Source organism: Sus scrofa, chromosome 9, assembly GCF_000003025.6.
Source record: "Sus scrofa isolate TJ Tabasco breed Duroc chromosome 9, Sscrofa11.1, whole genome shotgun sequence".
Taxonomy (NCBI): domain Eukaryota; kingdom Metazoa; phylum Chordata; class Mammalia; order Artiodactyla; family Suidae; genus Sus; species Sus scrofa.
Window position 1 is genome coordinate 114,824,296 of NC_010451.4, and position 25,972 is coordinate 114,850,267.

The following is a 25,972-nucleotide window of genomic DNA, read 5'->3' on the forward strand; positions in this document are numbered from 1 at the left end:
ACATACATGCTTCTAGAACTGAGTAGAAACTCTAGTCAGTTAGGTGACCAATTCTGTGATCTGAGGCAACAAAACTGGATATAGCATCCAGGGTCCTAGGATTTGAGCTGGAGATAAATAACAGAGCCTGCATTTAGTACACAGAAAAAGGCAGACAGAAGTGACTTTACATGCACACATATTTTTTTTCTCTCTCTCTTTTAGTGCCGCACTCATGGCATATGGAGGTTTCTAGGCTAGGAATCCAATTGGAGCTGTAGCCGCTGGCCTACACCACAGCCACAGCAATGCCAGATCCGAGCCTCATCTGTGACCTATACCACAGCTCATGGCAACGCCAGATTCTTAACCCACTGAGCAAGGCCAGGGGTCGAATCTGCGTCCTCATGGATATTAGTCAGATTCGTTTCCACTGAGCCACGACAGGAAATCCACACACATATTCTTTGTGTCCCTTTTGTCTGTCTTCTGCTTACAGAAAAATTGTGAGACAACTTGATGGATGTGTTGTTAATTTTTTTAATAGATAGAAACCACATCACTTCATTTGTTACATTGAATGAGAGGCAATAATTGAAGAGGGCCCCACAAAGCTTTTCCCGCCACAAAATAACAGAAAGGATAAGCACCTTCACCACCCAAGCCTTTGGTTAACTTTTTCTTTTGATTTCTGATCTCCCACCCACATCAGCATGCTGCTTCCAGAATGGAATTCTGCCTTCGAATCTTATACTAGTTGGAGGGCTAGTCTATCAGTTTGTCTTAGTAACAGAATGGAAGTCACCAAACTCAGCTGAGGAACCTGGACAAGTCTTCTTTGATTTCAGCCTCATCCCAAGGCCCATGAATGTTCTCTTTAAACAGCTGCAAGCGAATGAGGTAGAAAGGACAGAGACATGAGATGGAAACCAGCAGAAGGGCAAAGAGTATGGCTCCCACAACACTAATGGACAGGAGGCCTCCCAAGGCTGAAAATGCAAAAAGCAGTGTGACTCCCACATAACTGCAGGGAGTACATGCCTTCAGTTTTTTCTGTAACATGGGCCACAGGGCAAAAATCTGGATGGCAAATGTCACCATGATGAAGGCATGTAGGGACCGGGGCAGGCGTGAGGCAAGGCAGACAGAAGCAAAGATGGCCATGTTCAAGGACAGTGTGCTGGATACAATGGCAGCATTGGCACCATAGTCAAAGAAGATGAGGTGGCCCAATAGCATGAAGACTGACATGGCATAGATGGTGTCAGTGCTGACAGACTCTGTCAGGGTCTTCAGCACCGGTGAAAAGCCGTATGTGAAAGTAATGAAAACTAGGGCACTCTTCAAGTCAGCCCACCGGGTCCGCCCACTCTTCTTCCGTCCTTCACCTCCATCAATGAGATCAAACAAAACATAGCCAATCAATGAAGAGGCCAGGCCAGTCCCGAAAAGCCAGTGGGGTGCCAGAAGACCCTCATCCATATACCACCAGATAACCACAAAAACACAGACACTGCATAGCTGCTGGATCACCACACTGGACTCAAATACTACAGCCCAATACTGGTATTTCCGGGCATAGATGTTTTTCCGGAGCTCTTCCAGGAACCTTCGGTCCACATAGTTATCAGGAAAGGGCTGTCGCTCATACAAGACCTTCTGCCACTTGGCCTCTTTGGTGTTAGTTACAGGCTGTGAACACATTATCCTTTTGCTCAAACTCAGGCTAGTTCAATCTCCGTTGTAGAAGTCCATGTGGTTCTTGTTCTTTATAAAGTTTTGAAATAAGACCTCTCTGGAAATTTCATGTTGAATGTGGTTGATATGGTACCAACCTTCCCTTGCTTTCAAAGGCAGAACCCAGGCTAGACCTTTAGTAGATGAGTTTGTTCTCTGAGGCAGGACAATATAGCCAAGTTCCTAGAAAAAGAGAGACTGTGAATCTATGAATGTTGTGAAAGGTCAAGGGTAGGACTGAGTTAAAATCAAACCAACTTATTGGGTTATCATAAGCTTATTAGAAGTCTGAACAAAATATATATGGTGGCCATCATGTAACTGAGGACATTAAAATTTCATTTCAGATTTTACATTATAATCCCTTAGCAGCTACCATTTGTCAAGAGTGCATACTATGTACTAAGAGCCTTACGTAGCTTCTTTCATTTAATCTCCACAATCCTGGAGATTAACCCAACTAATAAAGCAGCAATTCAAAGTGCTTAGGTAACTTTAGCCCAAGTTAACAGTGGTAATTAGTGGAGCCAGATTCAAAGGAAACTTCTTTCCCAAAGGCTTCACATGTCTCCCTCTAAACTAGTTCTTAACTCAGGGGTTCACATATCCCTGAGGTCTATGGATGGGCTTCAGACCCTTCAACAACCCTCCCAGTCAATGCATATTTGTAGTTGTAATTTATGCAGATTTCTAAGGCTAGGATCCAAAGCTTTTACTGGGTTCTCAGAGGCATCTATTACTGAAAAAAGTTACCGGTCTAAAAACAAAAACCTCATAATAATAAAGGTACAAGCTCTAAGGTTTATTTAACTAAAGCCAAGGACTGGAGATTCTTAATCCCTTGACCGAGTTTAGCAGCCTTAAAAAGAGTTATCATTCTACTTATTTAACGCGAAACTCTAGGAAGGATCGGAGATAATGATCTCCTTTCCACTACTGCAAAACTAAGAGTCAGAAATACCAAGATCATCCAGCAGGTCTGCGAAGAAAATTCTTATGGCCCGACCTTACGTCTTCCATGGAGACCATGATAGGTTTTGCTTCACAAACCAGACGCCCTGGGAGGCTCCCTCACCGCAGCAGGGACCCCAGCCCCGGCATCTCACGGCCGCCGCAGGGGGCTGGAGGGTCCCAGGCGCTGAAAAGGGCAACGCCCGCCCGCTGGGTCGGGGACAGGGCTGGGGAGGGGGTGGGGAAGGGGAGGGTGTCCCCGAGGGTGTACCCCGCCCGCCGCCACCCCTCACCCAGCCTCGGCCCTGCGGGGGATGGCGGAGGAGGCCCGGAAATACTGACTCCCACTCGGAACCCACCTGCCCGCGAGTTCCTAGGGGTGCGCGGCCGGGCGAGGGCGGCCGCCCGCCTCCTTCCCCATCCGGGGCGCCGGGGTCGCGCCGGCGGCCGAGCACTTCCGGGGCCGCCACAACCTCTGCGGCCAGAGCGTCCTTCCTCTGCCCGCGCGGCCTTGAGGTCACTGCTGCCCCCTCCTGGCCGCGCAAGGGAACTCCCGGCTCCTCTCCCTAGAAGAATGGGTGATGCCTGGAAAGCAAATCCTGGACATGGAGATTGGGATTTGGCACCAGAAAGGCAAAGGACAGAGGCTGGACTGGGAGAAGAGAGATTATAATGGCTACTTTGATCGCGCTCTATTATGAAACCAGACCTTCGGCTAGGGACTTTCGAAGCATCCATGAATACACTAGACACATTCACTAAATTTCTGCAAGTATCAAGCACTGCTGTAGGTGCTAGTGATACAGCAGCTAAGCAATAGAAAAAAAAAAAAATTCCTGCCCTCGTGGAACTTTCTGACTCATGCATTGATCTGTGAAGTGATAATAATGTCGTCCTTTCGCGGAAGACAAAACTGATGCTGGGAGAGGTTGTGACTTGTCCAAGGCCATGCTGCTGGAAAGTGGATTAGTCAATATCAACATCCACTTGTTTTACAGCTTCATTAACCAAGACTGACATCCAGTTGTCTGTAGCTTCAAAGTACAGTTCTTTCTTCTTTGTCTCCTAGAAGGGATGAGGGAGAAGGGCCCTGTGACTGAAAGCAGCCAAACACTTAGAATAGGAGGCTGATAAAGTTCAGTTGAAGTCATGGACATTTTAGAGGATACATAAACAGCTAGGAATAATGAAGAAGCAAAGGGATATAGTAGACACAAAAGTCAGAAAACCTAAATTCACTCACTAGCTGTGTGACTTAGCAAATCACACTAAGATTTGATTTCTTCATCTGTAAAATGGAGATAACACTGTTTACTCTTGGGAGAGTCAACAGGGTCAAATACAAAACTTAAAAATGTTTTATAAAGTGTTGACTGCACTGACTTTGGTCATCCTAACAATGGCAATGGTCGGGAGGAATAAATCCTGCAAAATGATCTCTTTCCATTTCTCTCCAGGTTTCTGTTCCAAGATTTGACAAGACTCCCTGGTTTAGCAAGGCCAGCCTCACGAACAAGCCATTAATACTCAGCCTCCCCAAAAGGTAATAGCTCAGCCACTGAGAGCAAAGGTCTCAAGAAAGACCTCATAGAAGATGATTTCTTAAGAGTTAGGGGCAATTATTCAAGGGGCACAGCTGGTCGGTTGAGGGAAAGAAGTAAAGTGCTAAAAAATCAGAAATGGTCAAGGTTTCTGAGACAAAAGTGAGCCCTGAGAATTGGCCTGGCTGAAGAAGGCCAATTAACCTTCCTCTGTACCACCACAACTAAACAATACAAGAGAATTTTTGGGAGTTCCCTTTATGGCTCAGTGGCTTGAGAGTCTGATATAGTGTCTGTGAGGATGTGGGCTCAAACCCGGGCCTTGCTCGGTGGGTTAAGGGTCTGGCATTGCTGCAAGCTGCAGCGTAGGTCACAGATGCGACTGGATCATGACTGGTGTGGGACTTCGATTGCAGCTCTGATTTGACCCCTAGCCCAGAAGCCTCCATGTGCTGCAGGTACAGCCATTAAAAAAAAAAAGAGAAAGGGGGAAAAAGGAAGAAAAATATATACAAAAGAATTCTACCCATAGGCACTGACTTTCAAAAAACTTCCATCCTCTTCATCATTTTACCTTTTCTCCTCGCATTAGTTTGAAATTTACAAATTTTAACTGCGACCTATGCTGCAGCTGTGGCAAAGCCAGATCCTTAACCCACTGTGTGGGGCCAGAGATTGAACCCTCACTTCCATCTGGACCTGAGCGACTACAGTTCAGATTCTTAAGCCACAGTGGGAACTCCTCCTCCCCCAGTTTCGATGCTTGAATTTGGTGACAGACACCGGGCTGGAAGGGGGGAATGAAAGGGAGGGTAGGTAAGAGGTTCACGTAGGGGTGAATGGGAGAAATCAGGGAAGATTAAGGAAAGGGCAGGCCAGGAGACAGGTCCATAGGCACATCATAGATGAAAAGTTGGCTCCCTGGCATGTAACGTCATTTGCTAGAAAGACTATACTCTCTGAAAAGAGTTCCCCTGTTGGTAGCTGTCACATACCCTCCTGCCATGAATAAATGACTCTCCATGAGGAATACTCTCTCCTCATCCCCCTTCCAATAACAGGTACCTTTGCTTTGTCCGATGCACTTTTTAAAAACCACATTCTCAGTAAGCAGCTAGACAGTTCTGTGTATTTTCAGAGCACCTATGAAGTACTTGTTGTTCGGTTTTGTTTTGTTTTGTTTTGTTTTTCATAGCTTTGAATATATTTGAACTCTAGCTACTGTCTTAGTATAAAGCAGCAATCCTAGATTGAGTAAACCTGAAGGCTTGTTTATTAAAAAAAAAACACAGGTGACTTAGTTCGTATTAAGAGTTAGTACCTCAAGGATCAGCATGGGTAATGACAATTTAGCACCTGTTAATTAGGGGCAGGTACAAATTTGCACGACAATGACAGATGGATGACATAAATGAGTAGATCTGGCCTAAAGGGAATTGTAGTGAAGGGGAGATCACCTCCCTCCGAGAGGGACAGTCTGCCTCTACCTACTCAATGTTACCAGAAAGTATGTGAACCCAGTGGCCAGATCTGCTGGTTTTTCCAGCAGTGGTGGAAATATGGACTTTTATGTGCAATGGCTAGGGTCTAAAGAGGGTAATATCCCACTTTCCTATCCCACCCCCATACCCCTCAGACCTACCCCTGCAGCCAGAAGCGAAGCATCTTTGTGCATAGCTCTCTCACCCCCCAGCTACCTCATTCCTCGATTGAACAAGCCTTTGGCAGGAGGTGTGGAAGGGGGCATAAAGTGGGGGGCCCTGGAGTGTCAGAGGGGACAGCCATCTGGGAAGGGACACAGGAGTGTTCCCTCCAGCCAGCCAGACTTGAGCTGGTTGCAAGGAGAAATGACCTCACACAACCTGAGGCTTTACTCATGTCTGTACTGGGAGGACTTGGGGAGTCATCTAAACTCTTGTTAAGAGAAATGGCACTCACCTACCTCACAAGAATTCTAAGACTCCTGGACAGCACCTGTGAGGTGCCCTGAGCTTTCAGAAGGACAAGATAGGAATGGAAAATCCTTTGAAAGGATGCTTTAAGTACCTACAATTCTTGAGAACTGTAAACTCATCTGACCAAAGCTCTGAGTCCCAAGCTGTTTATTTTGGCAAAACCCCTTTCTGAGAACTTGGTTAGAAAGTTCTGAATGTGTCTGAAGTATTACCTAGCTTTGGACAAGCAGTCCCAACACAGAACAGTCTGAAAAAGAGGAACATTTAGTGAAATGTGCTCAGAGCACCCTTAATTGTGAGCTCTGGGAACACGCCTGGGGGCTTAGAGGAGGGGAGACCCAGTTCTGAAGGTCACTGCCTTCAGACCGCTTCCTTCCAGGGGGACTCTCAGTTTGGCCTGATGGTGCTGAAGCCACAACCATCATCAGTCTTGAAAGCTCTCAGGTCACACTGAGGTCCTATTTGTATGAGATGATTATGTGCTGAACTGCTGTTCTAAAGTGGCCTCTGGTCTCTCCTGGCCAGCTCTTGGGTGTCAAGTCCAAGGCCAGCTGTTCACATATCATAGACAAAGGCAGTGAAGGAGTTGGCTCAGACCCAACTCCCTGCTCTCCCGGGGCCCAGGGAAATGGTGGGAGAAATAAAACAAATGCCTTGTGCACATCAAACTCCTTGCACATGCCTTTGTTATAAATGAATAATGGACAATGAAATCTTTCCTCATGAGAGAGGAGAGGTTGTTCTTGGCAGAACCGCCGGCATTCTGAGTGAGTTTCCATTTCTTGGAGGCCAGGGCATGTACAGAGCTGCACACAAGGGCTGTTTACGAGGTCCAGGCCCTGCACACCTTGGCTCCTTAGACTGTAATAAAATGAACCATAGCAGCCAGCAAGGTGGGTCGTGCTGTGAGGAGAACGGGTAAAATCTCTGCAGCATCTCTGCCTCACCTTCTGCCTGGAAAGAAAGAATGTTCTGGAAGAAAACTGGAGGGAGAAGATGTTCCATGGGAGCAAATGGTGGATTGTTTCTGGGTGCGGGGACAGAAACTCTGAGAAAGCAGGCCAGGCAGAAAGGACTGCTCTGGTTAAACACTAGTAACTTCTGCATGGGCTTTTCCAAGAAGGAACTCTGGGGTGCATTTCTCCTTATACAGCTGCTTTCATGAACACATTTTTTTTCTGGCCTTATTTGCACAGTCTCCAACCATCCACGACTGGCGCTGGTTAGTTCAAAACCAAAAGGACAGAGAAGCCAGAGTGACTAAAGAGAGAAAATCTTGTGGCAGCTCCAAAGTGGCTCGGAGTCCTTCAGGATCAGGGTGGGGAGCAAGTCCTTGGGTGTTCCTGGAGTTTTCTCTGAAACAGCCAGGGACCTGGCTCTCCTAACCTGGACTACGGTTCTAACTCACTCTTGTTTTGATTATTCAGATATCCTCAATCCTCTGCCACTTTTTTGGGTTCATCCAAGAAGGATAAGAATTTGCCAATTTTGTTCCAAGTGCCAGATATCGTATCGAAGGTACTCAATTTTTTTTTTTTAATTGAAAAGAAACCCATAGCTGGTTCTAGGATGACAGAGAAAGTGAATGCAAAGGCATTTCCTACCTCCCTAGCACAGCCTGAGTCTGGAACGTCATCATTGTTCAAGAGGTTTGTTCTATGAGATGAATGAACACCCCCTCACGTGGTCCTGAGCATCTTAGGGCTCCCCCCACCACCACCCTCCACTAGAACTAAGAATAAAGGCATCAGGTTAGAATCATCAAAAAGGGAACACCCCCCCCCCACTACACACACACACACCCCTCCCTGCCAAATTCACATTGAGAGATCTTCCCTGAGAACTTCAGAAGCTGCTTCTCAGCCTGTGTCCAGAACCAATCCTCCTTTCTGGAGTCTTTAACCCCCTTCCACCACCGCCATGAATCCCTCTGCTTCCCACCTACAACCCTCTAAACCCATGGAAGCTCACATGAGGACCTCCTCCCCTCCTCTCTCCTCAGAGGAATCCTCTCCACTGGGGGACACTGGCTGTGCTCCACAGGGGGTTCCCCACATTAGGGGCTCTTTTGCAGTGAGTACCGACCCCAGGCAGAGAAAGACAGAGGGCACTTGGGAACGTGAGCAGTTTCTTCACCGCAACAATCACAGGTCAGACACACAGGACTACCGAAAGCAGCAGTTGAAGGGCACAGGGCCCCCGTCACAGCCAGAGCCAGGCGTGATCCACGGTTAGGGCGAGCCCTCGTTTCAGTGGCTAAGTGCTTACGAAGCTCTTGTTATTTGGTTGAAGACAGATGCAGAGGTGAGTACGTCAGATGCCACCTACGCTAACGAGTGGGCGGACGGCCAGGTACCCAACCGCGGAACAAGTGTCAGAGGGAGAGGGGCAAAGTACTTGCGGGAGGAGGTGGGAGGAAAGGTCATCTGCAGGCTGGGGGAGGGGTGAGCGGAGATGGAGTGAGGGAATGATCAAGAGGGGGGTGGCGTCTGCACTGGATCTGGAAGATATTTCCACATGCGGAGGAAGAGCCGGGGGGAGGGGGGCAACGACGTGGGGATTAAGCGCGCGAGGAGTGCTTGAAGAACATCAAAGAATCAGGCTGCCCAGAGCTCGGGCTAAGGTGGGAGGGAACCAAGGACGGGCGTGGACCCCACCAGGACGCGGAGAGGATGTGTTGGTTTACAAGCACATGAGTGGCAAAGTCAGGGCTGTGCTTGAGCGTCAAGCACGAATCCCCCTAACGTCCTGGACTGGACCGGCAAGTCGGTAAAGCATGCACGGAGGGGCCTGAGCGGAGACCGCACTGACTCGGCGGTTGCTGCAGAGGCCCAAGAAGCTTTCTAGTCCCTCAGTCTCTGAACTTCTTATGGAGGCGGGCTCTCCCCTGCCCCCGAGCGCCTTCTCGTCCCAGGTTTGGCCTGGATCTCGGTGTACCGTGCCAGTCGGAGGCACTAAGACTCTAGGCACCAGCCTGGCAGGGCTGGAGGCAGGGGAGAAAAGCATCAATGACGAGGAAGGCCAGCGGGAAGTCCGCCTTCCAGAGGGCGTAGCGTTTCATAGCTGCAATAGTCATACGTGGCCGCTAGATGGAAGCCAAGAGCAACAACTTCCGCGGCCTGGCCAATAAATAGGCAGATCCGGAGGCGAGTCTTTGGGTGGATCCAGATGGTCATGAGTCCGTAGCTCCTGCTGGGAAAGGGAACTCAGGTACCTTTCCCCCTCCCCCTAACCTTCACCCTCTCTGTCACCCCCTCACCCTCACCGTGTCGGGGCTGCTTGGAAGGGCACGCAGATGGAGAGGAGGCAAAATTTTACATTAGCCATCTTTGAGTTTGTGCCTGGGCCTGAGCATTAAATTGACCGATTAACGGAAAAGCGTACAAATTTATTTACTGTAAGTTTCCCTATGAGCCTTCATAAGGATATGAAGACCCAAAGTGGCAAAACCTGAATGTTTTTATAGTACTTCAAAAAAAAAAAAAAAAAAAAAAAAGGCAGTTGTGTAAAGGTAATTAAACTGTGGGAAGGCAAAGGAGGATAAGGATTGTTTTAACAAGTTCTCTCTGTACAGAATTCTCTTGGCTCCAACATCTTGTCCTTGATGATAAGAATGTTACTCCTGGTACTGGGAGGACATCTAACATGTAGGGTTTTAGCTCATGCTTTTAAGAAGAAAATGAGGAGGGTGAGAGCCCCCTTCTTGCACCTGCTGGTTTGTCAAAGTGTCTTAGCTCAAAATGATGGTTAGGCCAAAGTGGCAGGTGTGGGGGAGGCATATTCTGCCACCTTCATGGGGACCTGGGATCCCTGTTCTGTTGGGTTTTCAGGTAGGACCCTCACGTCAGATCCTTGCCTGCCGTACAGACCTCCTCAGGTCTGAGTCTAGCCCTCAGAGTCACCTGCGAGCATGAGGCCTGCATGTGTGTGCTGTTCCTTTCTGGAAAGAAAATATGTTGTATCTCATGGAAGTGGAATGCACTATCTCTATCTCTTCCTTACTCTTCCACGTCAGGAACCCAGCAGGAGGCTGCAGTAGCCCTGCAGCCAACAAGAGGTTCTGGACCCTGGGCACAGGTACAAAGTTCCTGCCACCTGGCTCCCTTCCTCCTCACCATCCCAGGTCCAAGGGCAGAACTTTGAACATCCACATTCCAAGTGGCTTTTCTCTCCTGTGCTCAGAGGCACAGGAATGTCTGTGTGTTTGGAGCACCATGCCTTGGTGAATAGACAGAGAAGAAACAGAGGCTCAGAGAGGGAAAAACAGAGAGAGCAAAACACAGAGAGAGGTCAGGGGACAACAAAGACCAAAAAAGGAAGCAGGAGAGGAGAGGCAGAGTGACAAAGTATAAAAACAGAAAATGAAGACAGAAATGATGCCTAAACAGTTCCCCATTTAAACACCTGTGGAGCAGCTTCTTTATCAGGCATGACTTTCACCTGCCTTTTCAAGGTATCGATTCAGGACAACTCAGGATGCCCAGAAAGAGGAATGTGAACCATAATAATTACATAATCAAGGCCAGGAAGTGACTTACTTAGAACTCAAGTCAGGCAAAGCCACATTGGGGGCAATAGGGAACCTTTGCCTGCTTGCAGGGTTGGCTGTGACTGAGGCCCCAAGAGGGTAGAAAGTATCACCCCCCCATTCCTGCCCCCAACCCCTCCACTCTCCTTGATCTGGCTTTGTCGTTCCAGTCTGACGAGTCTGGGGAAAGAGGAGCTCATTGTTGACATTGCCTTTAGCAGACCTGGGACAAACACTGTGCAGCAGGAGAGACGTGGCTGGGAACACATACAGGAGGTGACTTCCAGTTTCTCACCACTGAGAGCTTATTTCTCTCATTGACTCTCAGTTTCTGAAAATTCATGACCACCACGGAATCCACACCCACACTCCCCATTCCTTCTCCTGTTTATGTTGAATTATCACACTGAGTTCCTGTTGTGATGTAGCAGAAACGAATCTGACTAGGAACCACAAGGTTGCAGGTTCGATCCCTGACCTTGCTCAGTGGATTAAAGATCTGAGTTTGCCGTGAGCTGTGGTGTAGTTTGCAGACACGGCTTGGATCCTGGGTTGCTGTGGCTCTGGTGTAGGCTGGCAGCTGTAGCTCCGATTTGACCCCTAGCTTGGGAACCTCCATGTGCAGCAGGCGTGGTCCTAAAAAAGAGGCAAAAACAAACAAAAAAAACGTGTATAACAACAAATACAACTTTTTTTTTTTGGCCACATCTGCAGCATATGGAAGTTCCCAGGCTTGGGATTGACTCTAAGCCACAGCCGCAGCAGCTGTGATGTACGCCACAGCTGCAGCAACTTGGGGTCCTTAACCCACTGCACTGGGCTGGAGATTGAACCTATACCACCACAGCAACCTAGCTGCTGCAATTGGATTCTTAACCCACTGTGCCACAGTGGGAACACCCAACCACAAACTCAACTTTTAAAGGGAAGTACTGATGAAAACCATTGACCTGAAATAACCATCTAGATATAATAATTATATACAAAATGAAGTAAAAACCAAGTTTAACAAGTCTGAATAGTAGGTATATGTCTGCCCATCACATCATGTATATTTGCTATTTTCCCTAGTGAACAGTAAGGGTTTTGAAAATAATTATGTTCAGCTTTATTCTTTAATTGAGGGGTACTGTCAGAGAGCAGGAAAATGTGTAATTATCACAGAGGTTTTTTTTTGTTTTGTTTTGAATATTGAAAATATCTCCCTGACCACTACAGGCTATAGTAATCCTATAGGAATCATTATGTCTTCACATAGATCCTAAGAGTCCACTCTCCCCCTGAGGAAAGTTGGTCTTTCTTTGATCCTTTATCCAAGGATCTTTCTGGATGATGGAAACTAAATATCTGTGCTCCTGGCAAATCTCTTAAGCTTTCTGGGCCACAGTTTCCTCACTCTGTGTTCACTGAAAAAGTTAAAGTAGACCCCCAAGCGGGGTTCTCAGGTAAGGCAGGAGGGGGGGAGGAGGAAAGGAATGGAGGTGTCAGGCCAGATGGGAGGCAGACTTGTCAGTGCCCCTCAAATCATGCTTGTGGTGGCTATTTTTAAAATCACCATCTGGTGCTTACATTTTTCAGTTTTTGTTATGTGGACAGGTGTGTGTGAGAGAGAAAAACAGGAGAGAAAGAGGAAGGAAGAGGGAGACGCATCATTCTGTTTCTCTCCCCAAATTCAAGGAGGCCAAGGACTTGAGCCAGGAGCCAGACTTTAGGAACCTGAGCAGATACTGACCTCAGACATGAGGGTGTTTCCAGCTGTGAAATGTGAAGAACAGGCTTTGGCTTCTGGGGCCTGGCTGCATTCTACGTTGTGGCTTGGCCCAGCTCTCCCTTCATGCTGCCATCTGCTATCCTGGGGACAGCGGCTCGGGAAATTAGAGCCCTGTGAGCATTTTAGAGCCCCTTTTCTTGATGGCCCTGACCCTACAGATGATACAACCAGGGGCCTGTTCTCTGAACGGCTGGCCAGTTCACTCTCCATTCATGCTAGTGTGCTGAGCAGGCCTGAAGGACACAGAAAGCAAGATGGAGACGGTGCAGAGGGAAAAGGCCTTGGTTTCAGGGTGGAGGGAGGAAGCTGAGGCCCAGAAAGGACACAGAATCCCAAGATCGAAGTTCCACATCAAAGATGTTTTCACCTCTACACGGGAAGTGTGGGCAGGATTAGAATTGGCCTCTGGCCTTTGGCTGCAGACACCAGCAGCAGCAGGGGGAAGGGAGCCCCAGAGTGGTTCTGTGACTGACCACAGTCAAGTCTCTTTGCCAGGTCTGGAACTGGGCAATTTGCCTCCCAGCCGCTGCTTTCTCTCAGAACTTTATGCAGATGAATTTGTTGTACACGAATGTCTAGCAGTGTTTCCTTGAAGACAGTGTTGTTATACCAGTGATCTTCACACGTGTATCTTTTTTCTTAGGTATTTACATACATACATGTATGCTGGTTATGTCTGATAGTTTAAAATGTTTACCGTGACTCATTCATTCAAACAACACACGGTGAATGTCTGCTCGGTGCCTATTCTGAAATGGGTTCTAGATTCCTGTCCCATTTCAGGGCACTGCTCCCTTTAAAACTTGTGTTTGTTGTTAAATGTGTTTGATTATTATAAGCAGGAGAATGACTTAGGAGTGTGCAGGGTTGTTTCCATAGTGGTCACGAGCTTTCAAAATGTGAGAGTCAATAAGAAAGACATAATCAAAAGAGTTCTTGGTGGTGAGACAATTGAAAGTCAGCCTCTTATACAACCAAAGGCGTGAGATACATTTTTACTCTTAAACAACTCTCATCCTGGAGGAAACAAACAATCATTTAAAAATAATTAAAAGAATAACAGTACAGATTGCAACGATGGAACCAGAGAGGCAGGCACCTGGTTGAGGGGTCAGGAGAAAGATTTTCTGAGAAGGAAACATCTAGGGAGCTCCCACTGTGGCTCAGCGGAAGCGAATCTGTAGTATCCATGAGAATATGGGTTCGATCCCTGGCCTTGCTCACTGGTTCCGGGATCCGGCCTTGCCATGAGCTGTGGTGTATGTCACAGATGCTGCTTGGATCCCACACTGCTGTGGCTGTGGTGTAGACCAGCAGCTGCAGCTCCAATTTGACCCCTAGCCTGGGAACTTCACTGTGCCATGGGTGAGGCCCTTAAAAAAAAAAAAAAAAAAAAAAAGAGAGAAAGAAACATCTAATCTGTGGCGTAAAGGAAGGGAGTTAACAAGGTCAGATAGGGAAATATATGTGCCATTTTTTCCCTCCATCCTTCCAGGGAATGACAGTCAGCATGGTTATGGGACTGGGCTCAGAGGTTCGCTGTCCATAACCTAGCAAGCTCCTGCTATGTGCCTTGCATTTCTCTCACTTATGTTTGTTGCTTGGTGTGCAATGAACCCTGTGATTCCAATCCCATAGGGTCTAAGTATTCTCATGCAGAAGCCAGAAGTCTGGATAAGGTGACAGAATCAAATGCAGGAAAGACAAACATCTGGTTCCAACTCTACTATAAACACACCTGCCCAAGGACCCTCCCACCTCACCTCCGCCCTCCCAGGTGGTCCACATCCTTTCAGACCAAGCACAGATGCCACTTCCAGAAGCCTGTCCTAATTCCTCCACTGGGATGTGGTCTCTCTCTTTGCTGAAGGCTCAGGAGTATCCCGGCTCCTTCGCTGATATCTAGTCCATCCACCCTTGACTCACCTTTTCAGAGAAATGTCTTTATCTCAGAACTCAAAGATGTGAGGGACAGAGAGGAAAGCCTGGGCCCAGTAGATGCCACCCCACCATGGTATCAGGGAAGGTGAGGTAGAAGGTTAAATCAACCCAGAGGAGCAGAGGCATCAGGACAGGGTGGAGGGGGTCCTCTCTAGCCTCATTTCTCACCCCCTACCCCTGCCTAGACAACTGGCCATTCCAGGCTGTCCTCACTTACCTGAAGTGGAGTTGCCAGGTCTTTTTTTTTTTTTTTTTTTTTTGGTTATAGTAACATTCTAATTTTTTTACTTTATTGGAGTATCACTGACTTACAATGTTGTGTTAATTTCAGGTGTACAGCAAAGTGAATCAGTTATACATATACATATATCCATGCTTTTTTCCCATTTAGGTTGTTACAGAATACTGAGTAGATTCCCCTGTGCTGTACAGTAGGTCTATTTTATATACAGGAGCGTGTACACGTTAATCCCAACCTCCTAATTTATCCCTCCTCCCACCAGAGTTTCCCCTTTGGTAAATTTAATTTTGGAATCTGTGTGTTTGTTTCTGTTTTATAGATAAGTTCTTTTGTATCATTTTGATTAGATCCCAGATATAAGTGATGTTGTGTGGTATTTGTCTTTGTCTGACTTCCCTTGCTATGACAATCTCTGGGTCCATCCATGTTGCCGAACATGGCATTATTTCAGTCTTTATTGCCAAGCCATTCTTCCGTGTCGTCTCACAGTGTTCCTAGGTTGGAATGCCCTCCCCCTTCCTTGCTCACCCTCCCAACACCTACCCAAGTACTGCCTGTCCTTTTAACCCTCCTCTGACGCTTCCCTCACCCCCCCACCCCCCACCAGGTGAGCTCGACTCCTTTTTTCTGCCTCCCTGTGTGGCTTCAGTACATTTCCACCTTCAACACCATGCACTTCTTGGTACTCGGTCTTCTGGGTGGCGAGCAGCTTGATGTCAGAAGCTGTGTCTTCCTTATCTCAGTGTCCCCAGACAAATACATGAGTCTGTATTCTTCCCTGGTCTTCCTTAGGGCTGGAACCTTCTTCTTCATCCTTGCGATGCCATCACAGCACCCTCCATGTGGCAGCTTCACAATGATGGTTTGTTGTGGAATGAATGAGTCTAGTCATTCCCACGCAGACTTTTACACGCCAACCCATAACATGGGGATACTGACTTGATTCTTTGAAAATGGCCTATAAATATGAAATGTATTTTAAATATTTCTCAAAAGAATCCAACTTGGTGCATGGTTTACAGTCTTCAAGCTCCCAGTAGGGCCTCACCCAAGCGCCATGTCTCTCTCAGGACAGTCCAGCAAAGGTCACCTTAGAAGAAACACCCTGGGCTCACCCCACGCTGCCCAGATATATTCCTCCTCATCCTGTTCTGCACACCTCCCAGGGCAGCAGGAATGGGTCAGGGTACAACACGCACATCTGCCGTGATAGGTCACTGAGTGGATCAGATGGAAGAGAAGCCTTCAGCTCCTAGTGATCCTCTGCTATCCCTGGGCCCTCCTAACCCCACATCCCACGCTTCCTATGAAGCTGTCTCACATTCTGATGTCAGTGTGAATGTAGAAAGAGGTGAGAGAGAATCCCCTGTCAGATGGTAACCTCAAACTGTCATTTGCTCCCTAACCAAGCTTTCACCAGTGATGAGTGAGAACCCTGTGTTTCAGGTGTAAACGCTCTGAGGCCCACCCATCTGCCCTTTGGCAGAAATTGAGTCAGAAAGAAAGCAGAGGTTGCTTAGAGCGTACAGACTCTCCCACTCTCCCTGCACTGGTGCTTTCTTTGCGTTGCTGGGATGGCCTCCCTAGAGTGGGGAGGAGGATCAGGACCCACACACCAGCTCCAGTTCTGCCTGGGGCTTAATCGGTGGCTCTCAGGAGGTTCGGAAGGGCCAAGTGGTGCTGGACAACGTAGGCTTGAGAGCTGATGTCAGGCCAGAGTGAAGGCATCAAGAGAGGAGGATAGTGTTTCAGAGGGACAAGTGGAAGGAGGTTGACAGAAGAGATGTCTTCTCTTAATTTTTCTCAGACCATCAAAAGTCCTCCCTAGTCCACATGGTGGAGCTTCTGTATGAAATGTGAGAAATGTGTTACCTACGAGAGAGCGCAGTCCCTCACACTGCATGCTCTGGTTGGAAAGAGTGACCTGGCTGGATTTCCACCCACGGCCCCATCCCCCTCTGCCACCTGTCTTATTCCTGTACCACCACGTGCAGGGGCCCTAGGCCACCATGGAGTCTGAGGCTCTCTCCCTCCTGCCTAAACCATCTCTGAATTTACCAGCTGCAGCCAAACCTGGGTGGTTCAGCTTCCACCTGGGATGGCGCCAAGACCAGAGTGTCCCTCTCTGCTTCATGGAAGAAATAACTGTTAGCTTTCTCACCCCTCCATCCCTCACCCACTTCTTTGCTGCCTCGGATACCCCACCACTTCCTCACCTCTCTGTCTCTCTCTCCCCACAGGTTGGGGGGAACCAGAGCGATCCCATGCTGATCAGAAAGAAGCAGATGTGCTCTACGTGTCGAGAAATGAAAGTGGTAGGTGAGAGGATGGCAGATGCAGGTGTAGATCTCCCCAGGCACAGCACTACCCTTTCCCCACCAGAGCCCAGCAGAGAGAGATGATGGTGCCTCCCCTTGCAGGGAAGGCTGCAAATGAGCACTTGCTGGTGCTCAGAGCACCGCACCTGACATGATACAATAAACCTCCCCATTTTTAAGAAACCAAAGGTGAAGCAAGGCAGGCTGGGCCAGAGGGGGAGAGATGAGATGAACCACTCTGCTTTGTGTTGTCTGGGTAGCTGCGCCCTGCAAAAGTGCCAGAGGTTATGGAGCTTTTCTGCCCCTTAACACATCTCCAGCCCAACCCATGTGCTCATGACGCCATCTCCCTCTAGCATCACAGCTATGAAACATCAGCTTCACCTTGGGGTTTGTCATAAATTTAGTTATCGCCTCAGGGGAAAAGCTGGGGAGAGATGCTCTGGTATTTCCTACCTGTGGGTTGTGTTACCTGGGGGTGGGGGATGGAGTGGGGGTGGGTGTAGGGAAAGAAAGGCTGTCAAAGGGACATGGGTGCTACAAGGACAAAGCTCTGCCAGAGGTGCTGGAGAAAGAGGTGTTTTTCAGGAGGCTACTGCTCACGTTGGAGTTAGGAATGGATCAGTCTAGGAAGTGGGGTTAGGGGCCATCAGACCAAGCACTGGGCTCTGGTGGAAGGTTACTTGAGCTGAGGGTTAGGTATGGGTTTGGGAGGGGTCTCTTCAATTCTAATAGCCTGTGATTCTCCTTTGACTTGGGGAGGAAGGTGGGCCTAGATGTGCAGAAAGAGGAAAAGCAAGGAGGTGAAGACAAACAGGAGACACCAGAGACTCCTTTGATGAGTTCATGGCAAAAATGTTTCCCACCAGCAAGCACCTCCCTGGGTTTGTGAAGCTGTGTGGGATTTGGAAATGTAACTGATGCTGCTGACAGAGGCGTGCCTGGATGTTGCAATCTCTGTTCGTGTCCTGCATGATTAGGATCGTGGTGTTCAGTGTGAGCATCGACTGTGATCTGGGAAATGGGGGTTGAGGTTTCTCCTGGTTTTATTCCTGGAATCACTTGTGTCCCACATTTAGAATGCCCTGACCCCAGCCCTATGCTGGCCCTGGCCAGCTGGCTTGCCTGAGACCCTGGCAGCTCTTCTCTGTCTCAAAACCTCTTTTCTGACCTTTGCTCTTGCCCAAACCTGCCTGGGGTGAAAGGACACTGTGGTTTTACCATTCGATGCAGATGCCCAAAGGAAGGGCCTTAGACCCCAAATGCCCAAGGATAACATCCCTACTGCTGTCATAACTGGGGGGGGGGGGGCACACAGAGCCTAGTGGGAAACAACGGGAGGTTAGAAAATAAGCATGGGATACCCTTACCTCAGTCTGCGCTGGAGCAGCTCACCCTCTTCCAGACGGGGGATAGTAGGGGGACAGTTCATCTCCTGTGGTCACTGAGACTCCCCCTGCCCCATTCTCAGCTGGGGGCTGAGCAGAGATGCTGGAAAGATATAAAAACACTCCTAAAAATAGAAGGCATTTCCTCAACTTGAAATTGGGTATCTACAAAAAAACCCATAGCCAACATTGGACTCTATGGGGAAAGATAGGACGTTTTCCCCTAAGATGAGGGGCAAGACCAGGATGTGCACTCTTGTTGCTTCTGTTTGCCATGGTACTGTGCATCCTAGTCAGGACAATTAAGGCAAGAAAAAGAAATGAAAGGCATCCGGGTTAGAAAGAAAAACAGGAGTTCCCTTTGTGGCTTAGTAGAAACAAACCCAACCAGTATCCATGAGGATGTGGGTTCTACCCGTGGCCTCACTTAGTGGGTTAAGGATCCGGCATTGCCAGGGCTGTGGTGTAGGTTGCAGACTCAGCTCGGATCTGGCATGGCTGTGGCTGTGGCATAGGCCAGCAGCTGAAGCTCTTATTCAACCCCTAGCCTAGGAACCTCCATATGCCCTGGGTATGGCCCTAAAAAAAAAAAAAAAGAGAGAGAGAGAGAGAGAAAGTAAAAAAGAAAAAAAAGAAAACATCAAACTATATTTGCAGATGATATGATTTTATATAAATCCTAAGGGAACCACAGAAAAGTTTACTAGCACTGACGAATGAGGACAGCAGAGTTATAGGCCACAAGATAAATGTGCAAGAGATAATCTTATTTCTATATGTTAGCAATGGACAATCCAAAAATGAAATTGAGAAAACAATTCCATTTATCATAACACTAAAAAATTAAAATAGTGGCTTAGTAGATTAAGAACCCAGTGGTTCCTGGCCTCACTCAGTGGGTTAAAGATCTGGCATTGCCATGGTCACAGATGTGGCTGGGATCTGTGTTGCTCTGGATGTGGCACAGGCCAGCAGCTGCAGCTCTAACTCAGCCCCTAGCCTGGAACTTACATAGGCCTCAGGTGTGGCTGTAAAAAGAAAAAAATTTAAAATACTTAGTAATAAATTTAACAGAGAGGAAAAAATGATGCACGAATGACTCATTAAATACAACTCGAGTTTGCTAAGATGGTGTGTTACTTCTTTAAATTAGAATGCAGTTTTGGACATTGTCTACATAAGACTTTCTTCTGTAGGTACAACCAAGAACTATGGTAATCCCAGACGATCTGAAACTATCCTTTGCAAATATTGTGAGTCATAGGTAAGTCAAGGGTTTAAGTCAGGACATAGCTTTAATTCTGGCTATATCTGCTTGGGGACACAGGATAATGAAATGAGAGATGTAATTAGTAAAATGTTTAGGAATGCTTGAGGGATGAGCTTCGGGAGTGGTTTCATTTTCTGGTTAAAGAACACAGACAAAAAAAGTTGTTTTATACCTTTTTGCTTGAAAATAGCTGTAGAAACTATAATCTTTCTACCTTTGTAAGAACAGTACATGGAATAGGATAGGAGATTTCTTTGATAACTTAGGCAGAAAGAAATGCAAATTATCCATGTAGATGACATATCTAATTCATAAGGCACAGGAGATTATATATAATTTGACTTGAGTCTACTTTTAGAAACTAAAATTACTGTTATCAGTTTGTTTGGTTGTCATTTGCTCTTTCTTACCAAGTATATCAGAAATAGGAGTTCCCGCCATGGCTCAGTGGTTAACAAATCTGACTAGCATCCATGAAGTTCTATCCCTGGCCTTGCTCAGTGGGTTAAGGATCTGGCATTGCTGTGAGCCATGGTGTAGGTTGCAGATGAGGCTGGGATCCTGCAACTACAGCTCCAATTTGATCCCTAGCCTGGGAACCTCCATATGCCATGGATGCAGCCCTAAAAAGTAACAAACAAAAAAACAAAACAAAGTACATCAGAAATAAAATTCAGTCATAGTTTGGTTAGGTGGATTTCAGGGTTTTTTTTTTTCTTCATTTAACTACCAGACAAGAAAGAAGGATTCAGTTTTCACTTTATTAAAAGTATTCAAAGTATGGAGTCACCTCAAATAAAGTAGTATATTTATCGGTAAAGCTGGAATTGCCTTGCAGTAGATGGTCAAAATGTAAACATATAGTCACCCTTATACATGACCAATCAAAAAATCTGTATGTGATCTAATGGCAATCTTTAATTTTTTTCCTCATACAGAGAGTAATGACTTGGGAAAATAAATAGGTCTTTTGTAACCTTATGATGGACAGCAGTAGATGTTATGTTTCCCTATATGAGCTCAGAGCCATTTGTACAAACTAAGATGTAGACTCAGATGCATCGAAACTGTGTCCTGGGGAGTTCCTGCTGTGGCTCAGCGAGTTAAGAACCCAACATAGTTGGACTCAGGTTCGATCCCTGGCCTTTCTCAGTGGATTAAGGGTCTGGCATTTCTGCAAACTGTGGTGTAGGTTGTGGATGCAGCTCAGATCCCATGTTACTGTGGCTGTGGAGCAGGCTGGCAGCTGTAGCTCTGATTTGACCCCTAGCCTAGGAACTTCCATGTGCCAGGTGCAGCCATAAATTTTTTTTTTAATTTAAAACAATAGATAAAAGACTTTTTAAAAGATAGGGGGAAAAAAAATAAAGTCCTGGCCCAAGTAGACAAGGTCATGGAGGAAATGGGCATTTGAGCAAGGCAGGCTCCAGCAGTAAAAACATTAACCTGCACCCACTCTGTACTTTATGTGTTCTTATATCAGATCACAATAAAAGTAATTCTCATAAACATTCTTTACAGAACTTTAAATGGAAAACTGAACTATTTAAACTCAAGAATTTCTGAGCCAAAGTTCACTCTGGTATGAAAGAGACTTTTGAAATGTTTTGTCTCATTTTTTTTGTTTATTTTGTTTTGCTTTTTAGGGCCAAACCCGTGGCATATGGAGGTTCCCAGGCTAGGGGTCAAATCAGAGCTACAGCTGCTGGCCCACGCCACAGCCACAGCAGTGCAGGATCTGAGCCATGTCTATGATCTACACACTACAGCTCACGGCATTGCCAGACCCCTGACCCACTGAGCAAGGCCAGGGATCGAACCTGCATCCTCATGGATACTAGTGGGATTTGTTTCTGCTATGCCATGATGGGAACTCCTTGTCTCAATTTATTTATCTTTCAAGTTTAGTACTTTAAAGAAAGTCGTACATCCTGAATCATTAATTGGTTTTATTTTAAGCAAGCTTTTATTCCTTTAAAGAAGCTAAGACCAAGGGTTGAACCAATCCTAAAATCAACCGTAGCCAGAATTATTATTAGATTGGTCATTTTTTTTTCCCATTGTGATGAGGAAAAGCATAGTACTTCTGTTTTGTTTCAGATTAACTAGTGTGGCTATAAAGTCCTGGTTCTGTTTGTAGCTTCTAAAATCTGTGCTCACAGTTTTTTGGTCTCACCACCTATATAGGTAGGTGGAGTATTCTCACTGAAATAATTGGTTTTTTACATGACTTTAATTATAGCCATTTTTGGAATTAAATGATGTTTGCTGATTTAAAGGAAGGAAGGAAGAGAGAGAGGAAATAAATATGAATGGATATATGTGTATTTGTTGAATTATAGTGTAGACAGATCTTAACTATTTAGTCTTACAAATAACACATTCCTGTTTGCCCAAAATGGAATGAGACTTTTTCTTAGTTCCAGTGAGTCCTCCAATGTCAATTGAATAAAATAAACTGATTGGACTGGCCACATTTTTTGGTAGCAAAGTGGAAATAATCTTGGAAAATCTTTGTGGAAATAAATAGCATGAAATAAGTGTAGATAGCCATCCAAGTTAACAGATTTGTCAGTCCTTAGAAATAAAACAATTTAAACTAATGTAGAAATGGTTTGAGATTACACATTTTGGTTGAGGGTCATTTCTGCAGTCTTAGCCACCAGGAAAAATAGGAAATAATCAAGATGTTTTCTCTAAAATTGGAAGACTCTAACCAAAATATTCTCAGTTTTGCATTTGAAGGATAGACTACTGATCTGAAAGAGTTGTTAGTTTTTTTTTCCCCGAGAACTGGAGGATTTTCTCCTTAATCCCTTCTATTTTCAGACCATACAGTGTTCTGACAGTGGGATAAAACATTTTTTTAAATGAAGGCTTTATCAAAATCCAGAAAAATACCACTAAAGTAGAAAGAGCTCTGGAAGTAGTGGTCTTTGGCCCAACATCTCACACAGCTGCAAAGTGTTCTGAGCATCAGGGTAACAGGTGCTGGGGTCAAGAGACCATCTGTGTTTTAAAATGGATAAAGACACATTCCTTTCCACCAAGCCCTAGCCAAATCACTGATGTGTACTCTTGCTTCTTCCAATCAGAATGATGAGCCTTCATCCACCAAAAGCCCAGACTGTACCCAGACCTTCTTGTGGTGACATCCCAACAGGTTTGCTTTCTTTTGGAGTACTTGTAGGGGGAGACAGACCACCCGCAGAGTCAGATAATGAAAGGTTTAATCCCTAAGATAATTTCTATTTTTTAATAATGATTTTTATTTTTTCCATTATAACTGGCTAAATTTTCTGAATGAATCCCCATTCTCTATCCCTTCTCTTTCACATACTCTGTTTTAACCTGATTGATTGGTCCACAGCTCTCCCTTCACTCCAGTTCTACCTGTAAGTTAGGAAGGGAAGTGCATTTCCCATACCCCTGGAATGGCCTCCCCAAGCCCCGAGGCTCCCTAAAAATACCTGCCTTCACTCAGCAGCTGCTCAGTGCTATTCTTATTTTCACTTGCTGATAATAGAAAAAAGGACAGTGACTCTATCTCCAGCTTCAACACCAAGTCTTATCTTTTAGAGAAGCCAGCACTGGGCTGGCAATGGGGGTACTGGGTCATTCTTTGGAGGGATGTAATTCCAGGGTTTAGTGCAGTATAGGCTGCCACTTTAGTAACTTTGTCCATATTCTCATTTTTTCCTGTATTAACTAAAGCCATGTTCAGTTTTTCTTTTATTTGATACACACAGTAAGGAAAATCAAGATCACTTTCTTTACTCTGTACAAATGGGAAAATCTAAGCTCTATCCTGGGAGGTTGCAGGGGATCTAGAGCCAGAACTGAACTGAGAAGTCATCAAGAAACGAAATATGAGGATAGAAGGGATGTCTTGAAGGGGTATCAAAATGGGAGACCAAAAAGTCATGTCACACTCAAGTGACAGCTGAGGTTTGGAGATACCATTCTAGGGAGTGGAAGACTGCTAGTTACAACCCCTTCTTATATATCCAAAAATATTGGCCTAGATCATGGCTCTCATTTAGCCAAAGTAGACTGAAGATCCAAGAGCAGAGAGCATGCGCCCATGAAAGATCCCCCCAACTGCCTGCAACCACCTTATTCTCCTGAATCCCATAGAACACTGGGTAACAACATGTGCAGTTAGCTTCAAGGTTCATTCTGAGTTTCCCTTGAACCTGGATTTTTTTCAGGTTTACCTCACAAAGGAGTGAACCACACATGCACACACATGCACATACTCATACACAATTACATGCCGCTACCTCAGCAAGAATGTTTATTTTTGATTCTACCGGACAACTTGATAAGATGCCTTTCATCAATTCATTAACCCTGGGAATGGGTAATTGTATTTCCATTACCAATATAAGATCTAGACTCAGTGCGTGTACATTAGCACATAAATGTTCTTGATAGACCTGGTTCCTGCCCATAGCATTAATCCAAAGACAGCAGTCTTGGAGGAGGGGCTTCAGGGAGAGGGCTCATGGAGCTGAAGCTTAGAGATCTAAGGTTCATTCCAGTCACAACCCTTCTGAGCTGATCTTTCCTCTTGTGTGTGCTCTCTGAGGTCAAAGAAAAAGCCTAGGAGCAAAGGGACCTGGGTTCAGAACTTAGTCTTGCTTGACAGGTTTGGCCACATTGTTGAAACTCCCTGGGCTTCTGTGTTCCCACCTGTAAAACTAGAGAAGCATTTTGCCCACCCTCACCACTCAGTACAAGCAGCTTTCACCTTTGATCGACCCAGAAAAAGTGCTGATACTGCCCCATCCTCACTGGTTTATAAAGCTTAGACATGTCCTTGTATAGGATGCATTGCTCATTGCTGCCACCCTGTGTGCTGTGTAGCCTGTGGACATACTGCAGAAGCCAAATGACTGACTCATCCCAGTGGCCATCACTTCCAATGACTGTCTAACATTTTATTAATCACAACAGTGATTTCTGCTATTTTTCTGGGCTGACCTCAATATGTTATCAGTAATTATTAGTGAGAACTCAGTAAATAGAAAGAGCCTATCTCTGCAGGTGATGGAGTTGCTTATGGGTTTGTTTCTCTTGACTTTGGCCTTGAGTCCAGAGTTCCGTTACACAGGCTCTGGTACAGCTGCTAACCACCTGACATAGGTCTACCACCTGGCCCAATGGTGAGATGTGGTATAAAGAGTTAGGATTAATGAAATCTGGATTCTGGTCCTCAGTCCACCAGTGCTTTTGATCCTGGACCTCTGTTTCCTCTTCATTACAAGCAGTGAGACTGAATAGGGTCCTAGGTTTGTGATCTTGTGACATGTCTTAGCTCTCAGTCAACTGGACTAAGGAGCTTGTTCCAGAGATTTCAGGCTTCCAATTCCCTTAGTCATTCAGTGACTTCCCATAGGAAGATGTTACTTCATGCACTGACTTACTTTCCTTCACAATGTGTCTTCTGGAAAAGTTGAATATTAACCAACTGTTGTATATAAATTGGTATTCGAAGAAGAGGTCAGAATGGTGAGGATTTTAAGGAGCCCTGAAATAAATGAGTTCATAAAAGAAAGGTTCCTTTTGAAATGCAAGTACCTCTCCCTACTGCAGCCTTTTATAAGATCATGTTTGTTTGAGGAGCGGAACCATACACGTTTCCCCGAAAAGTCTTCTGAGGATTGAGTCCTCTTTTCCCTTTGACTCGTGGTACAACCCCAGACATACTTTACCTTCATTTATAATTTAATTGGCAATGTCCCCAAATATTTGAATTTTGCTTCTAAGCACTCCTTTCTGGCCCCTTTGACAAGATATGTAAAAGCATAAATGTTGTGGGGGATAAGATGGTTCTATTAAAAGGGATTCTCATGTGAATTTTGGAAGCTGTTTTATATGGTTCAAGAAGTCCTTTGTGACTGTAAGTATTTTGAGTAGTTTTTAAAAATAGAATCTAAGAAGCCCTTGTCCTTCCTTCCTGTGTTGTCCTCCAGAGAACATTCAATACAGACTGCCCATCCTGGGCCCCAGGACAGCTGTCTTCCACGGACTGCTGTCAGATGCCTACCAATCTCTGCAGGAGACACAGCTCTCACCCCTGCCCAGAAAGGAGCCAGTCGGCAAGACCGTGAGGCAGTGAGTGGCCGGAGTTTATCACCTCTAGACTCTCAGGGAGAAAGCAACCTAACCAAGCCAGTTTCTGACACTGATGCCCTCTCATAACTTCCTCTTAAGCACAAAAAAGATGACTCAATTTTGCCTTCCTAACTGTTGCTAGAATTCTAGCTCTTGCTGTTACCTTATTACTCATTTCTCCTAAAGACAAAATGGTTTAATATACATGATTATAAAGATGAGTTGACTAAAA

At 46.0% G+C, this 25,972-nt stretch overlaps 2 protein-coding genes across 4 annotated transcripts; one reads left to right on the forward strand and one right to left on the reverse strand.

The window, feature by feature from the left end:
• On the reverse strand, nucleotides 500-3,436 carry PIGC (phosphatidylinositol glycan anchor biosynthesis class C). 3 transcript variants are annotated; one of them, XM_005667778.3, is made up of 3 exons: nucleotides 3,377-3,436; nucleotides 3,027-3,252; nucleotides 500-1,899 (listed from the first exon to the last, which is right to left on the reverse strand). In XM_005667778.3, exon 3 carries the CDS (start codon nucleotides 1,681-1,683, stop codon nucleotides 790-792), a length of 894 nt encoding a protein of 297 aa, XP_005667835.1. In that variant the 5' UTR covers nucleotides 1,684-1,899; nucleotides 3,027-3,252; nucleotides 3,377-3,436; the 3' UTR covers nucleotides 500-789. The 3 variants fall into 3 exon arrangements, with proteins under 3 accessions (XP_005667835.1, XP_005667836.1, NP_001161126.1); XM_005667779.3 differs by lacking the exon at nucleotides 3,377-3,436 and adding an exon at nucleotides 2,678-2,854 and having other exon boundaries at nucleotides 3,027-3,089; NM_001167654.1 differs by lacking the exons at nucleotides 3,027-3,252; nucleotides 3,377-3,436 and having other exon boundaries at nucleotides 790-1,683.
• C9H1orf105 (chromosome 9 C1orf105 homolog) lies at nucleotides 4,119-25,972 on the forward strand (the record flags this gene model as incomplete). The annotated part of the gene is made up of 6 exons (XM_021063651.1): nucleotides 4,119-4,210; nucleotides 7,591-7,681; nucleotides 16,885-16,959; nucleotides 19,547-19,614; nucleotides 22,716-22,783; nucleotides 25,599-25,972. Coding segments are annotated over 6 exons (540 nt in total), but the record flags the coding sequence as incomplete, so codon positions are not given.

Coding starts and splice junctions, on each gene's coding strand:
- PIGC (XM_005667778.3), bottom strand. CDS start 1,683: ATGTGTTCACAGCCTGTAACTAACACCAAAGAGGCCAAGTGGCAGAAG.